This window comes from Gloeophyllum trabeum (assembly GCF_000344685.1).
Source record: "Gloeophyllum trabeum ATCC 11539 unplaced genomic scaffold GLOTRscaffold_00005, whole genome shotgun sequence".
NCBI classification, from domain to species: Eukaryota; Fungi; Basidiomycota; class Agaricomycetes; order Gloeophyllales; family Gloeophyllaceae; genus Gloeophyllum; species Gloeophyllum trabeum.
Genome location: NW_006920414.1, coordinates 358,666 through 380,114, shown reverse-complemented (window position 1 = coordinate 380,114; position 21,449 = coordinate 358,666). Strand labels below are relative to the sequence as shown.

The 21,449-nt window shown below is 56.5% G+C and overlaps 7 protein-coding genes and 1 non-coding gene across 8 annotated transcripts; 4 read left to right on the top strand and 4 right to left on the bottom strand.

Moving 5' to 3' along the window:
• Positions 1–543: 543 nt before the first annotated feature.
• On the top strand, positions 544–644 carry GLOTRDRAFT_t70. The gene has a single exon. It is a non-coding gene; the product is annotated as a tRNA-Asn (tRNA).
• A 69-nt stretch (positions 645–713) lies between these two features.
• On the bottom strand, positions 714–3,358 carry GLOTRDRAFT_59284 (uncharacterized protein; the record flags this gene model as incomplete). Its single annotated transcript, XM_007866757.1, has 6 exons — positions 714–953; positions 1,233–1,324; positions 2,681–2,817; positions 2,891–2,954; positions 3,009–3,095; positions 3,151–3,358. The coding sequence occupies 6 exons, from the start codon at positions 3,356–3,358 to the stop codon at positions 858–860; spliced, it is 684 nt and encodes a 227-aa protein (XP_007864948.1). The 3' UTR covers positions 714–857.
• Positions 3,359–3,513: 155 nt separating this feature from the next.
• On the top strand, positions 3,514–5,666 carry GLOTRDRAFT_115535 (amidase signature enzyme; the record flags this gene model as incomplete). The annotated part of the gene is made up of 9 exons (XM_007866756.1): positions 3,514–3,688; positions 3,744–3,840; positions 3,894–4,031; positions 4,091–4,183; positions 4,242–4,324; positions 4,388–4,518; positions 4,581–4,764; positions 4,986–5,118; positions 5,276–5,666. The coding sequence occupies 9 exons, from the start codon at positions 3,514–3,516 to the stop codon at positions 5,664–5,666; spliced, it is 1,425 nt and encodes a 474-aa protein (XP_007864947.1).
• Positions 5,667–7,170: 1,504 nt separating this feature from the next.
• On the top strand, positions 7,171–9,153 carry GLOTRDRAFT_128124 (glycoside hydrolase; the record flags this gene model as incomplete). Its single annotated transcript, XM_007866755.1, has 10 exons — positions 7,171–7,276; positions 7,426–7,811; positions 7,866–8,013; positions 8,061–8,352; positions 8,406–8,498; positions 8,552–8,558; positions 8,611–8,656; positions 8,714–8,868; positions 8,931–8,986; positions 9,045–9,153. 10 exons carry the CDS (start codon positions 7,171–7,173, stop codon positions 9,151–9,153), a joined length of 1,398 nt encoding a protein of 465 aa, XP_007864946.1.
• Positions 9,154–9,527: 374 nt separating this feature from the next.
• Positions 9,528–10,121, top strand: GLOTRDRAFT_128123 (uncharacterized protein; the record flags this gene model as incomplete). The annotated part of the gene is made up of 1 exon (XM_007866754.1): positions 9,528–10,121. One exon carries the CDS (start codon positions 9,528–9,530, stop codon positions 10,119–10,121), a length of 594 nt encoding a protein of 197 aa, XP_007864945.1.
• Positions 10,122–10,230: 109 nt separating this feature from the next.
• On the bottom strand, positions 10,231–12,299 carry GLOTRDRAFT_74701 (diacylglycerol acyltransferase). The gene is made up of 14 exons (XM_007866753.1): positions 12,140–12,299; positions 11,973–12,077; positions 11,772–11,918; positions 11,706–11,715; positions 11,592–11,643; positions 11,521–11,533; positions 11,427–11,455; positions 11,131–11,371; positions 11,044–11,076; positions 10,947–10,986; positions 10,765–10,879; positions 10,665–10,709; positions 10,507–10,597; positions 10,231–10,443 (listed from the first exon to the last, which is right to left on the bottom strand). Exons 1-14 carry the CDS (start codon positions 12,271–12,273, stop codon positions 10,377–10,379), a joined length of 1,122 nt encoding a protein of 373 aa, XP_007864944.1. The 5' UTR covers positions 12,274–12,299; the 3' UTR covers positions 10,231–10,376.
• Positions 12,300–12,446: 147 nt separating this feature from the next.
• On the bottom strand, positions 12,447–15,406 carry GLOTRDRAFT_74699 (AAA ATPase). Its single transcript, XM_007866752.1, has 5 exons — positions 15,234–15,406; positions 14,696–15,183; positions 14,247–14,638; positions 13,507–14,190; positions 12,447–13,448 (listed from the first exon to the last, which is right to left on the bottom strand). The coding sequence occupies exons 1-5, from the start codon at positions 15,302–15,304 to the stop codon at positions 12,645–12,647; spliced, it is 2,439 nt and encodes an 812-aa protein (XP_007864943.1). The 5' UTR covers positions 15,305–15,406; the 3' UTR covers positions 12,447–12,644.
• Positions 15,407–15,997: 591 nt separating this feature from the next.
• On the bottom strand, positions 15,998–17,330 carry GLOTRDRAFT_137980 (mitochondrial carrier; the record flags this gene model as incomplete). The annotated part of the gene is made up of 3 exons (XM_007866751.1): positions 15,998–16,952; positions 17,010–17,189; positions 17,242–17,330. 3 exons carry the CDS (start codon positions 17,328–17,330, stop codon positions 16,232–16,234), a joined length of 990 nt encoding a protein of 329 aa, XP_007864942.1. The 3' UTR covers positions 15,998–16,231.
• Positions 17,331–21,449: the final 4,119 nt, after the last annotated feature.

The following is a 21,449-nucleotide window of genomic DNA, read 5'->3' as shown; positions in this document are numbered from 1 at the left end:
CGCGCATACCTATAGAATTCAAAGCACATTCTATTTGTATATAATGCACCAATGGTCTGACATAGACAAAAGCAAATACAAGCATTGACAGTGTCACTGAGGGCTGAACATCGGGTTCACAAGCCTTGATAAATTCCTCTGAGGGACAATAGTTCACGGGGGGTGTTTACACTGGGGGAGTACCAGTAAGATAGCTTTTTATGCCTTTCTATATAGTTTTTATCCCTCCTAGTTTTCAGGTGCTCCTTGCATTGCCCGCCGACTGCTGGTGGAAGGCCTCAGCCGCTACCGCTTTTGGAATGCTTAGTCATACTCGGTGATCTCGGGGAGACGATTTCTTCCAGCCGTCCTATAGCGTTCTCCTCCTCTGTTCGTTCTGTATCCGGTAATAAATTAAAAATAGATTTGTATTACATAACATTGCACGTGCGCCCTAGTAAAGGAGGAGCGAGAACGCTAAGGACGGTGGTTTAGGAGCCTGAGGCAGTTGATACTATAAAGAGACGACTACAGTCCTATTTGGACGAATAAAAATAGCCTACATGCCCCATGGCTGAGTTGGTTACAGCGTCCGACTGTTATGTAATGTTGCATTACGTTATTTCTCAATCGGAAGGTCGTGAGTTCGAGCCTCACTGGGGCAGTCCCCTGTTCCCCCTTGTTATATTTCATATGTTGTCTGGGACTCTTTATTTTTCACTCTTCACATCGTCGTATGTTCATCCTTGATGGAGAATACATGTGCTGAGGGGAAGGGGGAGAGACGCGGGGTTCGTTGTCTTCATACATATGCATAAATACATATACACGCTTCTGTTATCCGCCAGCGCCAGCTGCCCTTGGATGCGTCTTCATGGTTAGCCCTGGTCCATCTCCTCGCCCTCGCCTTCGAGCACCGCTTCGGCGGCTTTCCACCAGGAGGTGGGGCCGAGGCCTTGTTCGGCGATGGAGCACTGCGTGACGAAGGGGGGGGGGGTTAGTTGGGGTTGACGTGGGAAAAGGGGAAGGAAGGAAAGGAGGACGAGGAAGGAAAGGAATACGAGAACGCCGCGCGAGCGCAAGAACAAAAGCGGCGTGCCCGCTTCGCAGGCGATGGAGCGGAAGGGCGCGAGGGAGATGCCTACCGCATACCGGGAGAAGCAGGACGAAAAGCAGACATCAACCGGCAACGAGAGAGAGAGAAAAGAAAGAACAAAAGCGAAGGGGCAGGCGGAAGGAGCGGTGAGACTCACGGTGACGGTATACGGCGGCCTGCGCTGCTCGCGCTCGACGCGCACGCCCTCGGAGGCTTTCGGCGGGCCGGGCTCGTCGTCGTAGAACTCATCTGCGTGCGCAGGGATACATCAGTCAGATACACTTGTTTGCATGGAATGGAGAGGGCAAGTGTTGATATTTGCGCGTGACAAGAATGCAAGGCGTTTGCATGTACAGAGTGCAGCGCGTTTGCATGAAAAGAGAGAGGGGAACTCGTCCGCGAGACAAGAGGGAGACGCGTTCGCGAGACAGGCAGGCAACGCATCCCCAGGACACGAGAACAACGCGCTCGCGAGGCAAGAGAGTCAAGCCCTCGCAAGACAGGAGCGCACATCGGCCGCACGACAAAAGTACAACTTGTCCCGCATGACAAGAGGGCAAAGCGCTCGCATGAAAAGAGAGGGACGCGCTCGCATGAAAAGAGGGCAGCTCGTTCGCATGACAAGCAGGTCCCCCGTCCATATGAAAAGAGGACAATTCGTCCGCGAGACAAGAGGGCAGCTCTTTCGCGGGCGCGTTCGCGAGACAAGAGGCCCGCTTGTTCGCGAGCGCGTCCGCATGACAAGCGGGTCCCCGTCCTTGTGAAAAGAGAGTGAGGCGGGCGTCCTGATGAAAAGAGAGTGCGGCGTCCGCATGGGAAGAGCGCAACTGCATGCAGGAAGAGAGGACAACTCGCCCGCGAGAGAAGAGGGCAACTCGCCCGCGAGAGAAGAGGGCAACGCGCCCGCACGACGGGCGGACAACGCGCTCGCGGGAAAAGGCAGGCAACGCGTGTGCGCCCCGCCGTCCCGTCCGCCCGCGTGCGAGAGAGCGACGCGGGCGCGCGTGAAAGAGCCCTGAGACAAGAGCGCAGCTCGCTCGCGCGCGCCAAGAGCGACATACATTCCATTCCGTCGCACGCAAGCGCATGAAAAGAGCGCGACTGGCACGGAGGAAAAAGGGCCGCGCGCGCGCGCACACACACGAGAATGCAAAGAGTCGCGCTCGCCCGCATGACAAGGATCGCGCGTCCTGCGTGACGAGAGGGCCGCTCTTCGCAGACGAGACAACACGTCCGTGAGACAAGGGCCCGACGCGCGCAGGCAACGGGCGCGTGAACAGAGTGCCGCTCGTTCGCAAAGCGCGCCGTGACGCGGACGACGAGAGGACAACGCGCTCGCGTGAAAAGCGGGGGCACGCTCGTGCGACAAGAGCGCAGCCCGCCCGCGTGAAAAGAGGGTAAGGCGTTCGCCCACGCGTCGGCGAGACAAGGGCCCCACCCGCTAGAGCCCAAGTACGCGGGAACGCGTCCGAGAGAGAGAGAGAACAGTCCGCGAGATGGTCCGCATGAAACGAGGCCGAGTGCGTCGCCCGGAAAGAGCGCACGACGGGGATACGCCCGCCCGCCCGCCCGCCCGCCCGACAAACTCAAACCCGGAGCACTCACCCATCTCGACGCGCACGCGCACGACCTCGCCTTTATCTATGTACATGCGCGCAGCCACGGGCGAGTCGAGCAGCTCGTGCGTGCCCTGCTCGGGGCCGGCGTCTGCAAGCCAGAAGTGGGCGCGTTCGTTCGGGTCGCTGGGGGCGGGGGTGAGTATGTGCGGAGAGGGAATAGGAATGGGACGGGGAGAGGGGGAAGGTGAAGACTTACAAGGCGGAGGGCTGGGGGAGGTAGGCGGGGGGGACGTACATGTCGTCGAAGAAGCCGAGTGTCACTGGCGGGTAAGCGTCAGTATTAAGGCAGCACGTGCGCGGGAGAGCAGACGCACAGCGTATCCCGTCCTCGTCGGACGACTTGACGCGCGCCAACAGCACCTCCCCCGCAAACGGGCGAAACACGACCATCCTAAACGTCACTGGCCCCCAATCAGCCCACCTCCTCTCCTCCATAGCGAAATCCCAGCCACGCACCTTTATACCACAAACACCCATCGCCGTACCTGACGCGCCCCTCGCTCGCGCTGACGAGGTCGAAGACGGCAATACACAGCCCGACGTCGTGCAGCACGCGGTTGGCGTACTTTTTGTTGATGGCGGCGGTGAGCGCCTGCTCGGGCGGGAGGGCAAAGGCGGCGGGGAGGATGGGGAGGGTGTCTTTGATGATCGAGAGCTGGAACATCGTGGCAGGTTGTATGCGGGGAGGGCTAGGGCATGGCGGGTGGAGAAGAGCGAAGGAAGGAGGAAGATCTGCAGAGTCACGCCACGTGGTTATCTTATCTGCCACGCCCGGCGCCACCAAAACTGCCCGCGCGCTCCTGCTCCTCGTCCACGGCGATGAAGCTCGCGCGCTCCCTCCACACCCGCGCCGCCAAGACCAATGCGCTCGTCTACACGCCGCCGACGCCCCCGCCCGCCCGCCCGGGGCCGCTGAGCGGGACGCGGGTCGCGGTGAAGGACAACATCTGCACGCGCGACATGCCCACGACGTGTTCGTCCGAGATGCTCCGCGGTGCGCTCTCCCTTCCCCCTCCTTTCCCGTCCTCCTTATCTCTCACGCCCTACAGACTTCACCTCCCCGTTCGACGCCACCGTCGTCTCCCTCCTGCGCGCCGCCGGCGCCCAGATCGTCGGCAAAGCCAACTGCGACGAGTTCGGCATGGGGTGCGCCCGCTTCCATCCCCGTGCTTGTTTGTTGACCGCGCCCGCCCCGCCAGCTCGCTCAACGTCCACTCCATCCACGGGCCCGTCCTCAACCCCTGGGTGCCACGCGACGAACACGAACACGCCCCGCGGAGCGCGGGCGGCAGCTCGGGCGGGTCGGCCGCTGCTGTAGCCGCTGGGTTGTGCGACGTGTGCGTGTCTTTTCATCGATCTATTTACATTTTCGAGTGCTGATGAGCGCTCGGGACAGCGCGCTCGGCACGGACACGGGCGGCTCCGTCCGCCTCCCCGCGGCCTACTGCGGGGTAGTCGGGCTCAAACCGTCCTATGGGCTGCTGAGCAGGCGCGTCTTCCCCGCGCCCTTATCCCGCGCACGCAACCTCAAACTGATCTGCCAACAGGTGGGGCGTCGTCTCCTACTCCGACTCGCTCGACTGCGTCGGCGTCCTCGCGCGCTCCGTCGCCGACGTCCACAAAGTGTTCGGTGCGCCTTGCCTCCTTCCCTTTCCCCTAACCCTATGAAAACCCACCTTACCCCGCGCCACAGCAACCCTAAACCACCACGACCCGCGCGACCCCACCTCCCTCCCGCCCTCCATCCGGCAGCGCGCGCGTTCCGCCCCCGCGCGGGGGCGGGACCCCTCCGACCTGCGCGGGCTCACGATCGGGATTCCGCAGGTCCGCTCCGTCCTCCCTTCCCTTCCCTTCCCTTCCCTTCCCTTTCCGCTCACCCCCCTTAGGAATACTTCCCCGCCGAGCTCCCCGCCCTCCCCCTCCGGCCCCTCCTCCGCGCCCTGCGCGCGCGCGGCGCCGCCCTCGTCCCCGTGTCCCTCCCCAGCACGCGCTTCGCCCTGAGCGCGTACTACGTGATCGCCAGCGCGGAGGCGGGGAGCAGTTTGGGGCGGTTCGACGGGGTGCGCTACGGTCAGTGTTGTTTGGCTGCCTTGCTCTATTCTGCGTTTCTGTTTCACGCCCTCTTACTCTTACTCTTACTCTTACTCTTACTCTATTTCCCTTATTTGCTGCCAGCGTGTCCGTGTCCGTGTTCGTGTGTGACTTTCCCTTTGCCTTCGAGTCCGAGTTTGTCTTCACTCGATGTGCGCCGAGTACAATCCGCACGATGCTGATCAGAGCCGCTCACCCAGGTAAACACGTCCCCCCGCCCCCCGGCGCGGACCGCGCCAAAGCGAGCCAGGTATATGCCCACTCGCGGACCAAAGGCTTCGGGAGGGAGGTCCGGAAGCGGGTGTTGTTGGGGACGTACGCGTTGAGTGCGGAGTGCGTCCTTCTCCCCTCTTTTCGTTGCTCCTCCCATCCCCACACCCATTTTCGTTCCCTCTCCCCTCCCTATTTTCGTTCCCTCTCCTCTCCCCTCCCTCCCCCTCCTTCCTTTTCTCCCCACACAAACACAAATCTGAACCCCCCACCCGCGCAGCGCGTTCGACAACTACTTCCTGCAAGCGCAGCGCGTCCGGCGGCTCATCAAGGCGGACTTCGACCGCGTCTTCTTGAAGCCGAACCCGCTCCGCGGGTCCCCATCACGCTCGGATGAACGCGAAGAGGAAGGCAAAGTCGACGTCCTCCTGCACCCCTCCGCGATGCGCACCGCGCCGCCGCTCCCCGCCCCCTCCCCCGCAACACACCTGGACGCGTACGTCCAGGACACGCTCACCACGCCCGCCTCCCTCGCCGGGCTGCCCGCGCTCAGCGTCCCCGCGGGCCTGGCCGACGGCTGGCCGGTCGGCGTGAGCGTCGTGGGGCAGTGGGGCGACGAGGAGGGCGTGCTGGGCGTGGGGAGGGTGGTGGAGGCGGTGGTGGGGATGTGAGGAGGGCTCGCCGGTGGGTGGTAGTATTGCGGGGGAGGAGGTGAGGGGTAGTGAGAGGGGTGTATTAGGGCTTGATGGAGGCGTCGTGGTTGCAGCGTCCGAATCTGGTGGTTCTTCGGCGGACATCGTCTACTTCTGTCACGGGCCTAGGAATAGAGGACCCGGTGTGTTCTCTGAAAACACTTTGCCCCGAGGTTGGCTCTCAGGCGGCGACACGCCAATCCCGCCATGCTCAAAGACTGCTCGCGCTGTCCAAGATCCACATCGGTCCAGCCTCCTTGGAATCGCGCACGCTCTTTAGATTTCCCGACCTCGCTCTTCCTTTCTCTGGCCACATTTCGCTCACCGCCACAGGCCGGTCACGGGTCTAGTATCGGTCGCTCCTGTCGTCGGGCCTTCGACTGGCAGCAGTGATCTGTGCGGTATATCGAGTGAGGCTCCCAATGCGGAATATATATTACCTATTATGGTAGGGGTACTACTCGGTTTGGTGCCTCTGTGATGTCTCTCGTCCCCTTAAGTACTCTTCCTTGACATTCGTATGAGAGGGGCAAATGAACATCGCGAGGCACTCCCTTCCCTTCTTCCTTCCCCCCTTCCCCCCTCCACGCGAGCTCCAGGCTGCCGCACTGCCGGCAGGTCCGGCTGGTAAGTACCATAACCAACGGCGGTGTTCAGTCGGGTTTCGGCTGTCCCCCTGCCCGCGGCGGGGTTTGCGTTTGTGAGCCTATCTTCCTTGCCAGGCTCAGCTTTGCAAGACGCCGTTCGAGCTGCGTACCCGCGGCGGCAGAATTCGTCAGGAGCATGCCAGCGGCAGGGCACCTGTCTGTTCGATGCCGCAACTCCCAACGGACCGATTCGCAGGGGGCGGCAAGTGGGAGCGTTCTCAGCGGCATCTGCGTCCGAGCTTTCTGGCCTTCAGCATCACGCCCTTCAGCTCCCGATACACCGGGCGTGCGCACGAAGGGAGGACACTATAGATGGAAGATTCAGCGCATCTGCTTGCGAGCCTCGTGGTGATCTCTCACCGCTCATCCCGTTTACTCATCCGCGCTCGTCCACCGCACCCCGCCGTCCAATGGCACGACGCGCTCCGTGACCCGCGCACGTGAGCGTGTCACCGCGACCGCGTTAATTAGCTCGCGTGTACGTACGCACGCCGATCGCCAGCTTCCCAGCAAGGCGTCGTCTCAGGGTATTTCAAGCGCCTGCCTTGGCCGTCGACCTGCATTTGCGCACTGGGCATCCTCTTCTGCGGTCGGCAAGCGCAAAGGAGACGAGGCGCGCCCGTAAATGTCGCCTGAACGCGTGGGATACGCGCGCTTCGATCTCGTTACGGGAGGTCACAAGCCCCCCGGCGGTGCTATTTCTATAAGCTCGTCCCTGTCCGAAGCCTGCGCGCTCGCGCGTCCGAGCGGTATAAAGACGGCGTCCGCTATTCCTTCCTTTTCCCTTCCCTCCTCTATAAAAACTGAAGCTTTCCGGTGGGCAGCGCGCCAGCAAGATGCAGGCTCTCGCGCCCCTTGTCGCTCTTTTGCTCCACTTCGCTCTTTTCAGGCTTGCGTCTGCTGTCGGGAATGTCCCGCCGAAGCTATACGGTGTTAACCTCGGTTCGTGGTGAGTGTCTCCGTGTCACGAGGGGTGCGACGTACATATGCTCAGCGCACGCAGGTTGGTCCTCGAAGCATGGATGCTTCCGCAAGGCACGTCTCGAGAGAGCCGTACCAAAAGAACACATTCTAACCAACGCATCCGACAGAATGGCTTGACATGGGCGGCCAGTCCTGCAGCGACTGCTCGACCTGCATCGCGGACGAGTGGTCCTTCGCCAAGGCCTACCCGGACACCGTCGACGCGACCTTCGACAAGCACTGGTCGACGTGGTTCACCGAGGACCACGTGCAGCAGCTCAAGGCGGACGGCATCAACGCCGTGCGCATCCCGCTGGGCTACTGGATCGTCGAGCCGCTCGTGAACCGCTCGAGCGAGTACTACCCACGCGGCGGGATCAAGCAGCTCCAGCGCGGCCTGCAGCAGCTCCAGGACGCGGGCATGGTCGCGATTCTGGACCACCATGCGTTGCCGGGCGTGCAGACGGCCGGCCAGCAGTTTACGGGGCATTGTACCCAAGACGTGGAGTTCTACGTGAGTGCGGGAAGAGTGTGATATTGGATGGGATAATAGAGAATACTTGCGTAGACCCCGTACAACTACCACCGCGCACTGGTATGGACCGCCGTCATGACCGCGCTGACGCACCTCGACCCCGCGTTCAACAGCGTCTTCGCCATCGAAGCCGTCAACGAGCCGATCATGAACGCAGACCAAACGCCCGGCTACGGCCAATGTACGCTTCCTTTTGCTTACCTAGGCCTACCTCTCACCCGCCCGCAGTCCAGGTCAACTTCGTGCAGACGATTCGCGCAGTCGAGCTCATCCTTGGCATCCCCGTGCCGGGCGTGTCCCTGGACGTCTCCCTGGGCACGTCCAACACGTCCGCGGCGTTCATCCAGGTCGCCACAAGCACGAGCCTGCCGTCGATCTTCAACCAGAACGTCACGGCCGCACTGCTCGAGGCCGCGCCGATCCTGCTCGAGATGGCGGCCGAGCTCGCGATCCCGACCATCTTGGACTTTACGTCCACCCAGGCACCCTTGTTCTCGTCCAGGACGCCGTTGATGACCAAGTGAGTTTGGGGTGCTAGGCACGGCTGGGAGGTGTGATTGACGGCGGTTATAGCTTTATGGATGTCAACTGGCAGTATAACGACCCGCCGAACCCCGCCTATGCCGCGATCGGTCCGCAGGGCTACGACAACCACCTCTACTACAAGTGAGTCTCGCTGAAAACTCGCTGGGCCGTGTCTTACTCACATTATTCCACAGCTACGGTGTAAGCCCTTGTCCTATTTGCTTTTCTCTGCCTTCATAGACTTTCCACTCAGGGCGTGGCCGACCCGAATCCGGACGCGTACATGACCAGCATTTGCAGTACGTCAATTCGTCCGCGTCTCGAGGCCTTTTGACTCTGACTGCCCGCATCACCAGATCTCCAGCGGGTGCAGAACGACGCTGCCGTAGGCGATACCCCGCTCTGGTTCGGCGAGTGGGGCCTGCCCACGCAATTCGACGCAACGGACGAGTTCCTGTACATGTGGGCGGACGCACAGAAGATGGCTTACACCAAGGGCGCTGGGTGGCTCGTAAGTGATCGGGCCTGTAATTCCACCAAGCGATGGATTGCTGAAAATATTTGGGAATATAGTTCTGGAACTTCCACGTAGAGATTTCCGAGCTGGCTGGCAACCTCTCTAGGCAATGGTGATTGATTCCTGCCTGCAATGCGTATTTCTCCCCATGCTGACACGGCCTGTCACAGGTCCTACCTTGATGGAGTCAATTACGGTTTCCTCACCAAGGACCCGGCGGCGTACCACAACGCCAGCGTCTGCGACCCCTACTATTACAACACCACGTCATCCTCTTGATGGAGGCATAGGGAAAGGACATTTTACCTAGTGCTGATACGTCAGCAACCCACGCTCTTTGTTTCGATGGACATTGCTAGATACCTGGGTCCAAAAGGGCTGCGTGTTTCGGATGCAGCCCACTACGTATACGTTCGTTTTGTCACATCTATCTTCGGAGTTATTCGTCTTTCTTGTGATGGTACAATTGGCGTGCTTCGGGTGATCTCGTGTGGGACATACTGTGAGATACTGAGATTGTCACGAATCTCCTGCTGCGATCGATCGGTAAGTGAATCATGGAAGTGGCAGGTGGCTGACGTACATCAATCGGGGCGATCGTCCTGAATGTGCTGGCCTTTGATTCGTGGTCCCTGCGCTCGACTTTCCAAGCCATGTACCATCGAGCTCATACAGCCGCACTCGAGGCTATCCAAGGACCCTTGGTCCTAACCCTCCACATATCATCCCCTCTTCAGACTTGTATCAATGATCTCCGTACGACGTACTTCCCCGCTCACCGCCTGCTGGTTCCAGGGCATCTCACCTTATTCCACGCATTGCCGTCCTCGCAACCCAGCCTGTCCAAGATCCTTGACGACTTACGGTCAGTCACAGAGAGAACCAGCGCCTTCGACATCGGACTCGGGATGGCGTTCAAGATGGGCCAACGCGGCGTAGCCATAGACATCGGGGCGGGGAAGTCGCAACTCGTGGCATTCCGGCGCCGGCTGCGTGCAATGTGGAAGGAACAAGAGTTGACGAATCAAGACAGACAAACGCTCTCGAGGCCGCACTTTACCATCATGAATAAGGAGACGGACGCAGCTAAAGCGGAGGCGTGCTTCCTGGAGCTCGAAGCCAGGCTGAACAACGCTGGGGAGGAGGAAGGCATGACAAAGGAGGGCAAAGCACTGGGCGTGGAGCTTTGGGAGTATAAGCCAGGGGGTCGATGGAAATTTGTTAGACTATTCAAGTTCAGAGAGTGAATCACACTGCAGAGAACGTGAAAATATTACCGAGTTGGCAGCTTCGTCAAGGGCAGACAGCGACGGCACCATCAGAGTGCCGATATATTCAACCACTCCGTGAGATCTAGGGGGAAAATGAACATATGAGCGACACCCCGTGAGAACTGTATCCTCTAGCTGGTCATATAACTTGTTTTCCTTATTACGGCCAAGTGTTGATATGTGCCTCTAGATGTTGTATACAAGGACAGCAGCACTCGTCAGCATCCGCCATCAATCAATAATACTCAGTTCTCTCTTCCGCGACCGAGCAAATTGATCTTTGTACGTGTCCCATATTCTGAGCAAGCACGCGCGTAAGGTCCACAACGGCGAGAGCAGCTGAGGTGGAAGTGAAACGCACCTGAGCAGCTCTGCGATGTACTCCTGTTGCACCCGCGTAACCTCCTCCATGCTTGGCTTCTCGCACTTCTCGCATAATATGGGCCGACCGACTAGGGATCGGGTAAGAAATACAGCCGATGAAGGTAGGGAAGAGGGTGATGCGCATTCGACACTCACTGACAGACACGATCCGCCGTCGATACGGCATCAAACCAAGGTTATCTGGGCACCCAACCACGTGTCATTACAGTACTGCAGACGAGGACAGACAGCGTACAATTTAGCATGCCCCGACCGTGGAACAAGGGCAACGTGAAGCCGAAGACGCTCTGGAATTTCTTCTGTAGGGCATATATTGTGGTTCCCTTTTCGTTGGGCATTTGTTGATAAATCTAACACCACCAACGGCAAGAGGGTACCGTTAGTACGCGCAGACGAAGAGCGCCCAAAAACACTCACATCATTCTCGCCGAAAGAAAATACAGGGACCAGTGCCGCTCTGTAGTATACAAGAGGTCAGCCGCGAACGTGGGTAACCAGGGTATCCCAGACTCGCCCGTGTTGTATAGCAATCTTGATGAAGCCAAGCCTAATAAAATAGGTGTAAAGCCTTTTACGCACGCAATCCTCGCAACCCTCTCACCTCCGTTTGAGCGTGAGGTCGGCCGTGCCCGGCCGAGCGCTAAGACTCTCTGCTGCGCCTCCTACTACGATTGTGATAGCCTGCCCGGGGCCGCTGCTGAGGATGTTCGAGCAGGACTGCTTGCTGACGGAGCATATGCCCAGGGCGAGGATGATGTCTCTGTATATGGGCATGGTGAAATTTGTGGCTAGGGTGAGCAGGTGGGGAGTGAGCCCAGGGAACTGTTCGCTGAATCCAGTGGCTAGAAGGGGATCTGATCAGTATTCAGAACAGGGTAAAGGCGATAGGATACTCACCTTCGGTGGCGAAAGTGGCCATGGCACCCCTGTTATACGCAATGCCTCAGCAGCCGCGGTGAGAGTCTCACAGACAAACGGACGGACGACGCACATGCCAATGATGCCTGTGAATGACGACTCAGCACCTGCCCGGCATGCACGAAGGGCGGTAATGTTCATTACCATGAGGGTGATACCCGAAGACGTAAGGTCGGTCTGGGGGGAGGTCGCATTCCTGAACGCGACAACAACTTTGTTAGGAGGGTGCGGAACCATGAGAGGAGGGTGTCACCAGACCTTCAAGAACCTTGCATGACTCTTGTACACATCAGGACGTAGCAATTGTATAGTGTATGCACTCACGATGCAGGGTAGTAGTCGGCAAAGTATCTCCAGAACCTCATCGAGCGGAACCACGGACTTATCCTCCCGCCATGCTCAGGACTCCGGTCTATCCATCTTATCCATATAAGATACGCCGCTAAAAATGGCCACAGCGGTGGAAAAGAACTAAAACATCTCGTTAACCCTCAGCCACAAGCATGACAGGAGGAATGGACGCACCATAGTATGAGGAACAAAAACGTCGTGATGGGTATCAGGAGCGCCCATACTGCAACAGCGAGCATCTGCAGCCTCCGTTTCCGGGGGATCTTGGACGGGACGAAGCTGCAACATCACGACGCCCGTCAACGTCTGCATGCATGACATACTAGGCCGGCAACACCCACTCGATATTCTTGACATGGGCAGCGACCGGTCGCAGAGGAGTGGTGCTGAGCTTCGAGACCTTTGACAGCTTGTCCTTCAGGGACGAGGACGATAACGAGCGGGATGCAGAGGAGAAGGCGCGACCAGCGTCCATCGTGTATGTGGTGTACGTGATCAAGATGCGCTGCGTCGCGCTCGATGCCGCGGACAGCGTCGACGACGTTCGGGTGTCAGGCACGAAGCGGGGCCCCAGTGTCAATGACGTGCCTATGCTGGGCAATTGCCATAAAATGTAGGCGACCTTGTAAGGCGGCCATGTCAAGTGTTACCTTGCGTACATGCACCGTCATAGACCCTGCGTACACACTCAAAATAGCCTGAAGCCTAATGATAGTGCAAGAATGAGGTTGCTTCAACTACAATACAAAGCTTTGGAAAGAAAATGCTGCTACGGTTCTATCGTCATGCCATCCAACACCGGAAACGTGATGACAAAGGAGGAAAGGAGAAAACGGGACACTTCACTCATGCGTACAAATCATCATCTGCCGTGTCTTCACTGAACCCAGCGTTGCCGGCGGGAGGAGCAGGCGCACCAGGGGCAGACTGGCCCTCGGGGAACTTGAACGAGCCGAAGCCACGCGATTGCTGGAGGTTCTGCGCAAACATCTCATAGCGCCGGATGTCAGCGTCAGACACCGACCGCCGGGCATACTTCATCGCCTCCTCGAAGTGCGCCTTCGTGATCGTCGGCACGGGGTCCTCCTCCTCTTCCTCTTCCATCTTCGCATCCCCATCGCCCGCCTCCTCCTTCTCCTTCTTCTCCCGTTGCTTTCGGATATCTGCCTCGATCGACTCCCGAATCGCGAACTTCGCAGCGCGCTGACAGATCTCCGTCAAATCAGCACCAGAGAACCCATGCGTGTTCTTCGCAAGGAAGTTCAAGTCGACGTCAGGCGCGACAGGCGACTTGCGCAAGTTAGCCTTGAGAATGGCCAGACGCGACGGCTCGTCCGGCAGAGGGATGTAGATCAGCTGGTCAAGACGGCCAGGCCGGAGAAGCGCAGGGTCGATTTGGTCGGGTCGGTTAGTTGCGCCGATGATGAAGACGTTCTTCTTCGTGTTCATACCGTCCATCTCCGTCAGGATCTGGTTCAGCACACGGTCGCCCGCGCCGCCAGCATCGCCCGACGAGCCGCCACGAGCCTTCGCGATCGAGTCCAACTCGTCGAAGAACATCACGCACGGCGCAGCCGCACGGGCCTTGTCGAAGACATCACGGACGTTGGCTTCTGATTCACCGAACCACATGGTGAGTAATTCAGGACCCTAAATATGCAATTATAGTCAGTACTCAGTGCATGAGAGCAACTGCTGGATAACGAACCTTGATACTGATGAAGTTGGCCTGGCACTCATTGGCGATGGCCTTGGCAAGCAACGTCTTACCAGTACCAGGAGGCCCATAGAACAAGACACCCTTCGACGGCGACATGCCATACTTGACGAACTTCTCGGGGTGTTCCACAGGGTACTGCACCGTCTCCTGCAGCTCCTGCTTGACCTTGTCCAACCCGCCGATATCGTCCCACTTGATCGTCGGCACCTCGACGACGGTCTCGCGGAGCGCAGACGGGTTCGACGAGCCGAGCGCGAACCGGAAGTTGTCCATCGTGACGCCGAGCGAGTCGAGTACCTCTGCGTCGATACTGTCCTCCTCCAGGTCAATGAGGTCCATCTTCTCGCGGATCTGCTGCATCGCGGCCTCCGAACAGAGCGCGGCAAGATCGGAACCGACGTAACCGTGCGTCTCCGCGGCGATCTGCTCGAGGTCGACGTCGTCGGCGAGCTTCATGTTCTTGGTGTGGATGCGGAGGATCTCGAGACGGCCGGTAGGGTCGGGGATACCGATGTCGACTTCACGATCGAATCGGCCGAATCGACGGAGGGCGGGGTCGATGGAATTTGGTCTGTTGGTGGCAGCCATGACTACGACGTTCGAGCGAGCCTTCAAGCCATCCATGAGGGTAAGCAGCTGAGAGACGACACGGCGCTCGACTTCCCCGTTAGTCTATGCGTGAAACTGTCGGTAAATGCATACTCTATAGAGAATGGGATGAAACGAACCTTTTCACGCTTGGGAGCGATCGAATCAATTTCATCAATGAAGATAATCGACGGCGAGTTCTTCTCAGCCTCCTCGAACGCCTTCCTCAGATTACTCTCACTCTCTCCCGCCATCTTACTCATGATCTCGGGGCCGTTGATCAAGAAGAAGAACGCGCCAGTTTCGTTTGCCACAGCACGCGCCATGAGCGTCTTACCGGTACCAGGGGGGCCGTACATGAGGATACCTCTTGGGGGCTTGATACCGATCGCCTTGAAGAGCTGTGGATGCCGTAACGGCAGCTCGACGAGTTCACGGATCTGCGCCATCTGCTTGCGGACACCGCCAATGTCGTCGTAGCCGACGTCGTTCAGGTTGGCTTCTTCCTCTTCACGCTTGACGGGGTCGCCCTCTGCGTTTTGTTGTCAGCATATCCCGGATGCATCCCAGAAAAGAGACGGATACGAACCTGTGTGGATGACCGTGTCTTGAGCCACGATACAGTACTCTGCAGGGTCGGTCTCGATAACCTTGAATTCAACCGTGCGCATACCACCGCGGACGAGGAAAGTGTCGCCCTTACGGACGGGTCTGTACGCCTCGAGGAAGTACGGCTTCAGGTACACCTCGAAGATGTTCCCGGACAGCCCCTCCACCGAGTCGTCGAACGGCAAGATATGTACGCGCTTGCCGTACTTGATGTCCGCGCACTGGTGCACGTTGACGAGATCGCCGAGCTTCACGCGCAGGTTGTTCCGCGCGACCTTGTTCATCTGGATGCGTCCCTCCTCGACGTCGTCCGAGCTGAGCACGATCAGGACGGTGTCGCGCCGCTTCTTCCCGCGCACGATGATCGTGTCGCCGCGGAAGAGCTGGAGCGTCTCCATCGTCGCGGGGTTGAGGGTCGCGACGGAGTTGTCGTCGGACGTCGCCTCGTCTACGATGAGACGATTTGGCCTGCGCAAGTGTGTTAATATCTGCAATCCACTACCTTCATTGTCACTTACGATTTCTTCTGCCGCAGGATCGCGGTCGCGGTGTCATTCTGAGGCTGCGAGGCAGCACCACTGGGATCCATGGCTGATATGTGCTACTTGGTCGTGTCGTGGGTCTGAAAGTGAAAGCAGGTCGCGAAAGCAGAGAGCCTCTTAAGTAGATGAGGGTCAACTCTAAGGACGACGCGCGTCCCCTCATGACAAAACGCGGGAGAACGTCACATAGCCGTGGGAGTATGAGGTCCCGCATGGACGCTTCTTGTGGCTTCCAGCACCTTCTTGTCTCACTGGTCTCCCCAAAGCGGCAATTGTGGCGGGAACCTCGGTGCTGCCTCAGGCACAGCAGGAGTGGTTTCTTACACTTCTGTAGTATTTTTGTTTGCATTACCTGCTAGCACTACATATCATGCTGCAGGAGAACCGTACTAAATCCTGCAATGCTCAGTTGCAAAGCGCTCAGCGAAAACAGAAATATAGCCTTCCTGAACCCACTAACCTGGGTTCTAATAAGCACCGGCACAGCACATGTTGCTCACAACTCAATGCGAAGAGGACCAGGTACAAGACCACGGCTCACTTCAACCTTGAAAGGAACCAGAGTAAGGTTCGAGGGTCCAGGGATTCACAGCAAGTGGAAGCTTCGGAGCTGTGATCTACCAAGTGCAGGTATCCATAGACTTGGCTTATCACAGGGTTCAATGCTTCATATCAGCACTTGGATATCGATCCTCCCTCGGGAGGCCTGATCATCTTCGCCTAGCCTCACGTCCAGCATATCCAAGCAACAAAGTATAATTTACATAGATTACACGTGCATGAAAGCCATGGGTACGTACGGTACGTGAATTACGATCATCCTCAACGGAAGCGTCGATATGCATAGAAATACAGTGCCTGTGTAGAGTTGGGTCTATGAGAGCCAGGGAAACGTGAGCGAGCGAGGATAGAGGAGAATGTACAGTACTTTTCACCACAAGGACCCTTGAAGCCCATACCTCACCCTGCCTCCGCTACCGACTCTCCCCCCAACTCAACACCCCCTCATAAATCGAATACATCACCGCTGCATTCGGCACCACGCGCATCAAATGCGCGCTCAGGCCCCCATACAGCGCCTTCGCGCCCTCCTCCGCGAGCACAAGCCTGAACGTCTGCACCAAGCCCGTATACTTCACCTTCCCGTCCACGAGCGGCTGCCTCAGGCGCGTGCGGAGCACCTCGTGCGGGTACGTGATCAGGCTCGCGACGCACTTGGCCGTCCCCGCGCTCCCGAGCATGCCGAACCACTCGCCGGCCCCGCCCTTGCCCTCCACATTTCTCGTCAGCTTCTTCAGCCGCTCGTACAGCGTCCACTGGATCGTGCCCTCCGTCACACCCAAATAACTCGCGCTGAGCCCCTTGTAGAACCCGCGCACACCCTCCTCGCGCAGAATGCGCGTGATCATGGCCCAGCTCCCCGGCGCGCGCCCGTGGTGGTGCTCGCGCTCGAGCTGCAGCCGCGTCTTGACGACCCAGATCGGGTTCGTTGCGGTCCCCGTCACAATCCCCGCGAGCGCCGCGGCGGTCAGGTGCACGTACGAGTTCTCCTCGCCGTGGTTGAAGTGCGTCGCGATGAGCTGCTTGCCGTTGCCGTACGTGAAGAAGTTGATCGAGCGCGCGGGGATGACACCCACGAGTGTCGGCCCCAGGCCTTTGAACAGCGCACGGGGGGATTCATCGCGGTAAATGTCGCTGGAAAGTAGAAGGTATCAGACGCATGATGGAGCAGAATGAAATGCTGGTGCGTACCGGATGATATGTGCCGTCTCGACGAAATTCCATAGAAGCCCACCCGGTTTGCGAACGGCGACGGTCGCCCCACCTGGTACGCTCAGTTTCGCGTGGTGCTCCTGGTATAAGCTAGACTGCAGCCGTGTCTTCACAACATCAAACGGGCTCGTCACAATCGCCCCGCACATCCCTCCCAATCTGCAGGTACATGTTCAATATTAAGCCGTAGATACGAGTGGGCTGGACTTACCCACCAGCAACAAAGTGCTGCCATGACTTTGCGGGGAGGAAGCTGTTGCGTGCGGGGCTGGCGACCGGTGGCGGCAGCTCGTCCGACATGAGGGAGGAGCGGAGGGGAGGTCGACGAGAGCAACGTCGACGGACTCCAGGTTCGATTCGACTTGCGTATGAGCGGCAACCTCGGCTAAAGCAATTTTTTCTCAGACTGCACGTGCCTGGCGTGGATAAGATAACCGCGTGGCGGTGGCGGAAGCAGATCTTCGATCACTCTGACTGGCAGGCGATAGATAGACATAACACTTCCCGAAACTAGCAGGGTTGCGCACAATACCGGAACTGCATGATGGAAGAAAAGCCAAGACCAAACTTATAGGAGGGAGGCCAGGGAGATCAGCAGGAAGCTTTCGCAAGTGGAGACTGGAGAGGGGAAGATTCAGACCAAGGGATAGGAGGGTTTCCACGCAGTTAGAGAATTTTCACGCTCAAAGAGTGCTCATGCTGGCAAGACACTAGCTAATATTAATGATAGGCCCGGGCACCCCGACAGTCAGTTACATATGTCAAAACGAATGTAGCCGGGTGTATACAGTCCTCTTGAACCCGGGCATTCCACCGAGCTCCAGCCATCAACGATATGTCCTTAGATTGTTTAATTCCCTCTATCATCAAGGGATGTTGTAATGGAGTGTGATACGCCGCAGGGCGCTTCTTGAAGAACTCATAATCGACAACGTGATGGTAGGACCTTCACTACACAGAATCAGCACGCGAAACCATAGCTCCAGCAAGGGCCTCGTCACCGCCCGCCTAGGGACTGACACGGGCCCTTCCGGGACTGCCTGTGGTACATTAGTTCCACGGAAAGGATTTCCGCGGAAAGCGGAGTTTGAAACTCCCACGGAAACCGTACTTGGTGATACATACTCGAGAAGCACCGGCTATCGCCGGCCGTATACCTTGCGACTTGACTCTTGCTTTGGTCCTCTTTCTCTGCATGTCTATAGTACAGTGCCTTGCATAAGAAACTCGCATTTTCCCCCACGTTGTTTGTTCCCGCCAAATATACCCTTTTCGGGTAGGTCTGGAAGGCCTCTCGCAAAACCGTTTGCTGGGCAAGGACTCGCAGATGCCCCGAAAGGGCTCTAAAGGCTTCAGAGAATGCATGAAATGTATATTCTAAAACTATACTAAGGGCTGTAAATTATTATACTCTGCCCCCAGCTGTGTGCCTAGCTACCTCCCTCTCGATGGGTCTTTGCTGCACATTTGCCAATACCCGAAAAGGGTATATTTGGTGTGGGCAAACAATGCGTGCAGAAATGTGATGTTCAGTCTCTTATGCAAGGCACTGTAACATCATACCATCGTAAGGTCAAAGATTTCAAGCTGTTTGAAGCATAAAATGGTAGCAAGGAGCATGAGCATTCCACTGGATGCATTGCCACAAACAATCACAAATCAATTAAGTTTCAATAATCAAATTCTCAATGTCTGGCATCCTTGCCAGTGCCTGGCAACACTAAGGCAGTGAGAGACTTCCAGAGATAAGAGCAAAGATACTGAATTGATGGCAGTGATAGAAGTGTGAAACAATGCACATGCCACAAACAGATATAAACAAATACAGTTTTGATGGCTCAATTTCCGACAAGCAGAGACCTTGCTAGTTGCAAGGTAACGCGTTTTCGATGTGTTTTGATAGAACATGTCCCTTCTGGAAGCACCGGCAAATGGAGATCAAGGCAGGGATAGCTAAGGACAAGAGGCTGGTGCCCATCAAGTCAAAAGTAACCAAGAAGGCAGACAAGATTGATGCTTTAATCAAAGCAGTTAAGAGGTATTCTGAAGGCTATCCTTTTAATTTTATGGCAGCTTCTACAGATAATACAGACCCAGGGTATGAGGACTCAGGGTAAGAGGAATACTAATTCATGACTACCATATTGCGTGTTTTAGCCATGTAATAATTCTGTTTGTTGCATATATTACAACAATACTACTGTAGATATTATACCAGCTGTATAGAGTATCAAAGTTTCTCTTTATTGTGCAGGAATAGATCATTTAGTCCGAGGTTGGTGTGACAGTTAAGGCCATCACAGCCACTTCCTATGTTTCAATGGACTATTTCCTATTTTGTCTTATGTTTATCTTAACGGTCACTCTTAGATAGACAACGGACTCTGGCTCTAGAACGCAGTGCAAGCATGTATTCGGCCGATGGCCCTCGCGGATGACATCCTATCTACCATGTACCTTTCGGCTTCTGTTTCCGGTATCTGACAGTTAGGAGTACTGTATGATTTCAATCTATTCGGCAACAGGGGTACCTGCCGAAGACGAAATCTGGCGTTTGTCACCGGTCACAGGGCCTCTGGGAGGTAGCTTTACTGCGCCCCCGTGCAAACACGTACAAATATACCATATCCAGAAGAATGTCACGTGATGCCGGCAAATGCGGGCTTCCCGCCGCGCGCGTGTCCGGCCAGTTAGAGTATCTTCAAGTCTGGACTAAGAGGGTCATATAGATGGGGCAAAATAAAATTTCATTGAAATCTATATAGCTGCGATACATGTGGCTGACAAGGTAGATATAAAAGCCAACAGTAAGGAAAGTTAATAAACCCTAACCCTAAAAGCACAAATCAAAAAATGTGGACAGTAGGAATTGAACTCTAGACATCCAGTGCTAAATGCATGCCGCATAACCACTACACTAAAGAAGCAATGCATGTCTTACACATTAACAATATATGATGGCAGCGTAATTGGCGTTTACTTAATATGGCTGGGTCCAGTTATTTTTAGTGACGCGGCCGGAGGGGTCGGAGGTCACATGATATTCTTCTCGAAAAGGTAATATTTGGTCATGTTTACGCGGGGGCGCAATAGCAAAGACGGCCTCTGGGGTGGGGGAATTTACCATATATGGTATCAAAAGCTGGCCTGCAGTGCCACTTCACACCATATATAGTAAGATGCCGAAATGACGGGTAGGTCAGATGAGTCATACGTCACATCGCCTGCCGAATAGATCGAAATGGTACAGTAGTCGAACAGTCACTTATACCGGTAGCTCCCTGTACTCTCCCCTTTTCCCCATCGAATCAATGCCCGTATCAGTCTCAGCGCCTACTCGTGTCCCGTTCTACGTCTGCACTTCAGTTTCGGTCGCCTTGACCGTTACAGTTGGCAGAGCAGAATGGCCTGTGGCGCGAAACGATGCGCGTGTGACAATCACGGTCACACGGACATTTGGCTGGCAGGCATTTGCCGACTCTCACACGGCGGGCAAAGGATGTGTCGAATCGCGCGGCGGCGCAGGCTCCTAGAACCATCCGTCTCCGCGTCCTCGATCCTCTCTGCTAGGGCATATGTGAAGATGTTATGTAATAGGGCTTATATAATGCAGCTTATTTATAGATGTGTTTCCTAATTAAGACGACTAGTGAGGATGAGGACGCTCTGAGACGGCTGGCCCAACTCGTCGTCCGAGGTTTTACCGGAATTATGTAAGGCAGCTAAGCGACTAACGACACGTCGGTTTACTGCCGGTTTATCGCCGTTCGTCGACTGCCCAATTCGGATTTTCGAAGTGTTCTCGTCGGCGTCGTCGCACCTCAGCTGCCTTTGTCCTCTGCTCTCACGCGCGTCGATGGCGGAGCATATGAATTCAGCATTAAATAAAAAGACACTGTCTGGTGTAGTAATAATACATAAGGAGTCTAAGGGTCTTTTGCTTCGTATTCTCGATGGATAGATTATTTTGAATACATTGGTAAAGGGCAAGCACCAGGCTCTTCAATGCAAAGTAGCCTGACACCTTATGACATGAGATATTATGTTCAATCTCATTTGATTTCGCTACAGTGCCTTGCATAAGAAACTGAACATCGCATTTCCGCGCGCGTTGTTTGTCCGCGCCAAATATGCCCTTTTCGGGTATCGGCAAATGTGCGGCAAAGACCCATCGAGAGGGAGGGTTAGCTGGGCATACAGCTAGGGCAAGACTATAATGATTTACAGCCCTTAGTGTAGTTGTAGAATATACATTTCTATCATTCTCTGAAGCCTTTCGAGCCCTCTCAGGGCATCTGCGAGTCCCTGCCCAACAAATGGTCCCGCGAGAGGCCTTCCGGACCTACCCGAAAAGGGTATATTTGGCGCGAACAAACAACGCGCGCGGAAATGCGATGTTCAGTTTCTTATGCAAGGCAC

Bases quoted from the DNA above. Each gene is read 5' to 3' on its own strand.
- GLOTRDRAFT_74699 (XM_007866752.1), bottom strand. From the start codon at position 15,304: ATGGATCCCAGTGGTGCTGCCTCGCAGCCTCAGAATGACACCGCGACC. The intron at 14,191-14,246 runs GTTCGTTTCATC...TTTCACGCATAG, and splicing joins TCGCTCCCAAGCGTGAAAAG to ACTAACGGGGAAGTCGAGCG. The intron at 13,449-13,506 runs GTTCGTTATCCA...TTGCATATTTAG, and splicing joins CCAACTTCATCAGTATCAAG to GGTCCTGAATTACTCACCAT.
- GLOTRDRAFT_74701 (XM_007866753.1), bottom strand. From the start codon at position 12,273: ATGGACGCTGGTCGCGCCTTCTCCTCTGCATCCCGCTCGTTATCGTCC. The intron at 12,078-12,139 runs GTGGGTGTTGCC...GTGATGTTGCAG, and splicing joins GCCCATGTCAAGAATATCGA to CTTCGTCCCGTCCAAGATCC. The intron at 10,444-10,506 runs GTGCGTTTCACT...GTGCTTGCTCAG, and splicing joins TACATCGCAGAGCTGCTCAG to AATATGGGACACGTACAAAG.